This window comes from Solanum tuberosum, unplaced genomic scaffold (genome assembly GCF_000226075.1).
Source record: "Solanum tuberosum cultivar DM 1-3 516 R44 unplaced genomic scaffold, SolTub_3.0 scf00255, whole genome shotgun sequence".
Classification (NCBI taxonomy): Eukaryota; Viridiplantae; Streptophyta; class Magnoliopsida; order Solanales; family Solanaceae; genus Solanum; species Solanum tuberosum.
In genome coordinates this window covers 818,727-823,673 of record NW_006239184.1, presented here as the reverse complement: position 1 = coordinate 823,673, position 4,947 = coordinate 818,727, and the positions used below count along the sequence as shown (strand labels likewise).

The 4,947-nt window shown below is 28.8% G+C and overlaps 1 protein-coding gene across 1 annotated transcript in view; it reads left to right on the top strand.

Moving 5' to 3' along the window:
* The window catches only part of LOC107062713 (transcription factor MYB1R1-like), a 4,672-nt gene extending 3,993 nt beyond the window's left edge, over positions 1 to 679 (top strand). The window contains exons 5-6 of the mRNA XM_015313671.1: positions 127 to 231; positions 410 to 679. Of these exons, the coding sequence (XP_015169157.1) occupies positions 127 to 231; positions 410 to 679 (375 nt within the window). The remainder of the gene's footprint in view (positions 1 to 126; positions 232 to 409) is intronic.
* The last annotated feature ends 4,268 nt before the right edge of the window (positions 680 to 4,947 follow it).

Genomic DNA, 4,947 nt, shown 5'->3' with positions numbered 1-4,947 from the left:
TATATATATATTATTATTATATGCTGTTGGAGTAATTGATTTTCACATTAATTATCGAGAATTATATACACTATAGTTTTATTTGTATATAAGTTGAACTCATAGTTATAACGATACTATTTGCAGGCTAGCAAAGGCATTCCTAGTGCAACCCGAGAAAGGCCCCCACTTTCACCGTCACCAATTAGTAGACCTTTTGGAGTCCCTAATTTACCCCACATGCCTTACGTGGTAACATATTATTTCCTTACAAAATTCTTAGTCTATATCACTATAATGTCATTTGACATTGCTTCATCAAAACATCGTTCTACATATTTATATGTATAAATCTAATATGTAGTCTTAGATTGAGTTTTGTTTACAAGTCAAATTGTGACAATATGATACTGATATAGTACGTATGTAGGTGGGAGTTCCTCGGAATATCCAAGGCGTTACATCTTCCAAAGTAGGACCAACAATCTCATGGATTCCGATAGTGAATTTTCAGAATCAAAGTCGTATTCATCTTAGAAATTATTCACAAGGTCCTCCTCCTTTTGCACCTTTTGTGGCACGGCCACCTATTGGTGTATTACCTTCACGGCCACCACCTCAAGTTCAATCTCAAGCAGGCCATTCTACTCCAATGACAACAAATAAAGATGGTGTTAACATAAGTATTGGAGCTCTTTGATTTTGAAATCATATTTTTGATACAAGAAAAGATAGATATTATTCTTTATATGACAATAAATATTAGTTGGGCAATTTTTGGGTCGTTATTCTGCCTAACTAGCTACTTTTTGTTTTAATTTGTTGAGGTAAAGAGTGTGAATTTTGCAGCGATTGAATTAATTATTTGAAATCATGTTCGTAATCTTTCCAATGTTTCAATATAATATTTGTATTGTTTTCGTTTTGTTTATATTTTCCATTTCTATGATGCAAACACATGTAAAAACTAAATGGATAAAGTCAAAATATCTTTTTTTATTTTGTCCTTATCTTTTATTTTGACGCTTGAAATTGGATATGTTACTATTGAACATTTAAACAACTCAGAATATGTATTTATTAGATATTTTATCTAACGAACGGTGATAATTTTTAATCATATGTTAAAATGTGTTATACATTTTTGTATTTTTTGTGTGTGTTATACATTTGTGTATTTTGGTCCAAAATGATTAAAATATTATTTATAAGAAGAAGGAAAAAGAAAAACTAATTTAAACCTATTTAACTATTTCAACAATTTTAGTTTTATTTTTTACTATTTTCTAAAGAAAAAATTATTCTCCAACCAAAACCTCTCAACATTATTATGAGATTCTTGAAGAATACTCATTACTCAACCCCAAATCTTCAACATTATTATGATATTCTTGAACACTACTCAACCCCAAAATTTCAAGAAGATTATTCAACCCTAAATTTTAGTTTAACCTCAAACATTAGTTTGTCTATAAAAAAGGTATTATATTTGCTTGAAAAAACATTTCAAATATCCTATAAATTTTTAAATATTCACAAAGAAACATTAAAAACATCTTGAACTACGTTAATAGAATTCGAGAAATTTCCTTTTACAGAAATATTAATTTCTCAAAAGTATTTCATTAGAATGACACCAATAGATAAAGACGAAACGACGGCCTAGTGTTTTTGACGTACGCTAAAAAGATTCGATAATAATTTATTTTTTTATTTTTTGCAATAATTGTTTGATAAAATTAGTCAAAATTGAATAAAAGAACTTAAAACATCTTATAGTAATATTATTGTTTCTAGTAATATTATTTTTTATAGCAATATCATTCTTATAATGGTAATAATTAATTTATCTCAATAAGATTTTTGTCATGTATTCATGATATATTACCTTAGATCTATTGTAAAAAAACTTTATTTACTCATATGAAGATTTAATTCTTTTAATTTAAAATTTTAAAAGTGTTTTTATGTTTAAAAAATAGACATTCATTTTTTTACGAAGATTTTGAATATTTTTTTTACAAACATCATTATTTCTAAATAAAAATAAAATTATAATATATATCATGAAAATTTGTTGGCTTGCGATAGCCTCTTTGATCTGTTGAGTTGTATTTTGATAGGATTTGTGAATTGCAGAATTCACAGATTTCCTCCAAAATTTCACCTTCTATTCCTGAAGTCTCTAAGGAGGTAAGTTTATCATCTTGATGTCACAATATTTAATAACATACCATTAGTTGCTTATTACTCCTTCCGTTCACTTTTAATTATCACTTATTTTTAAAATAAATTTTCATTTTCACTTGTTACTTTTGACTTATCAAAAAAGGACAATAATTTTTTTCGTGTTTTATTTTCCTTTTCTATGATGCAAAGACATGTAAAAGCTAAATGGTTATACTCCAAAAAATCGCTTGGATAGCGGGGATTAAAATCACATTTAGCAGCGGTCAATAACCTCCGCTACTTGTTGGCACGGCGGTTTACAAACCCTCCCCTAAGTTATCTGCTGCTACCCGTTTGGGGCGGTTACCGCTGTTACATATTACAGGAGAGTTTTAGGCTAAATTCATCCCTCAAGTATAACCCAAACTTAGGACACATCCTTATAAAATAATTATGAACAAAAAACATCATTTAACTATCTCAAAACATGCATAAACATCCTTTCTGTTAACTATTGTTAAAAAACTAACAGAAACAATTACATGTGCCAAGCACATGACTTCCCCAAATCCCATATACTATACTACTGATTTCCTCCCAAATTCTGATCGTTTTCTATATTCAATAGGGTTTGTGTCTTCTAGAAACAAAACTTCTTGTTCTTCTAATCTTAAAGCAACCATACAAGTTCTTTTTCAACATAAGAATTGAAGTTGGGGTAAAAGAAATAGCCACTGAAAAAGATTTGATTTTACCAATATTGTACTATTTTTGTTATTTCTCAAACTAAATATCTTTTTCACATTCAAAATCATCAGATTTTGCAGGTTGAAAAACAAGAAACAATACGTAGGAATAGAGATTCCGAATTTTCTTTATCATTGCATTGAAGTTTCTATAGATGACACTTTTAATTATAAGCACCTTATCGAATTTCTAGCGGCACCTCGCACAACCAAAAAAAAATCTCTCTTTAGGCCAACATGCTTGGTGTACTTCTTATTAACATTAGCCTTATTGTCTCATATAACTGCATTATCATTAATAATTTTCTCTCCAAATTGTGTCTCAAGAGCTCTCCCGAATTGCGAACGATTGTGCATCTTCTAAATTATCGAGTGCTATTAGTTTCTTTCGAAAATTGAGTGCAATGATCAGTTATATGAGCATTCAATTACAACCCTCGGTTCTACACAAAAGCATGAAAGAAGAGTCCCAACTTCTTGTGTGTTATTGTTCATGAAGAAGAAGAAATCAATCTACATTATATGGAGATTTAGGGGAAGTCATGTGCCTAGCACATGTATTTGTTTCTATTAGTTTTTAACAGTAGTTAACATAAAGGATGTTTTATGCATGTTTTGGGATAATTAAAGGATGTTTTTTGTTCACAATTATATCATAAGGATGTACTCTAAGTTTAGGTTATACTTAAGGGCAGTGGCGTAGCCAGGAATTTAATGAAGGGTGTCCAAACTTTTAATAGTAATTTTTTTTTTTAAAAATGACGATTTAAATTACTAAAACAAATAATCAAGTTAAACAATATTTAATTAAATATAGGAATATTTTTAATAGAATTACAAGTGTATAATTCAAAACTAACATAAAGAAAATAAACTACTATTGAAAACATAATTTAAATATATTATTACAATTGTACTCGACGAGGTTTCATATCCTGAAACGTTTTTATAATAGACTCATTAGAAATAGTACGAAATACTTTCTTTTCTACATAAGACACTATGCAACCGTCTAAAAACTCATCATTCATTCGATTTCGCAAGTCATTTTTAGAGTATTTAAATCAATGTTTTGTTTTTGAGAAGAATGTGACAACATCTCTAATTGATCTACCGTTGTTTCTTTATTTGGTTGACATAGAGAAGTCGAACTTTTTTTTGGTACGCTATTATAATAATTCCTCATGTCTATTGAAACTTGAAACTAAAATATTAAGTTGGTTATTTTTTGTTATAAAATAAGAGAACGAGAAGAAAAAACAGAGAGAGAATTATTGGGATTCTATTCTTAATAATATTGTGATATAATTTGGGTAAATGAGTCTCCTATTTATAGAGAAAGAAAACCTTATTCCATAAGGGAAAAGTATTAAAATTTAAGGAAAACTTATTCCATAAGGAAAAGGTATTAAAATTTAAGAAAATAATTCAATTTTAATTGAAAGAAATCCACAAGAAAAAGTATTAAATTAAAGGAAATTAAAGTATTAAAATTTAAGGAAATCTTATTCCATAAGGAAAAGGTTTAAAATTTAAGGAAATAATTCAATTTTAATTGAAAATAAAAAAAGTTAGTAATTAAAATTTAAGGAAATAATTCAATTTTAATTGAAAATAAAAAAGTTAGTAGAGGAGGGATTCGAACTTGGGTCTTGGAGACCTTCATGATACTTTTAACCACCAAGCTATTGAACTTTTATGTTAAAATTACGCATATTTATTTACTTAATTAAATTACAGAAGTCAAAATAATTACAGAAAAAGAAAACAACCCTGCGGGGAATTGAACCGAGACAAAGTAGGATTGCACAGGCAATTACCAACTCCACTGCGCATCACTTTATTATTTCAGGGGGTCCAAATTCTATATATAGCAATATAAAGTCAAATTTTTACGTGTATATATAGTATAATTATTCTACGAAGGGTGTCCAATTGGACACCCTGGAGCCTATGTGGCTCCGCCCCTGCTTAAGGGATGATTTTAGCCTAAAACTCTATTACCGGAGGTCAATTTCTTTATATAGCGGAGGTTAAACCTCCCCCCCCCCCC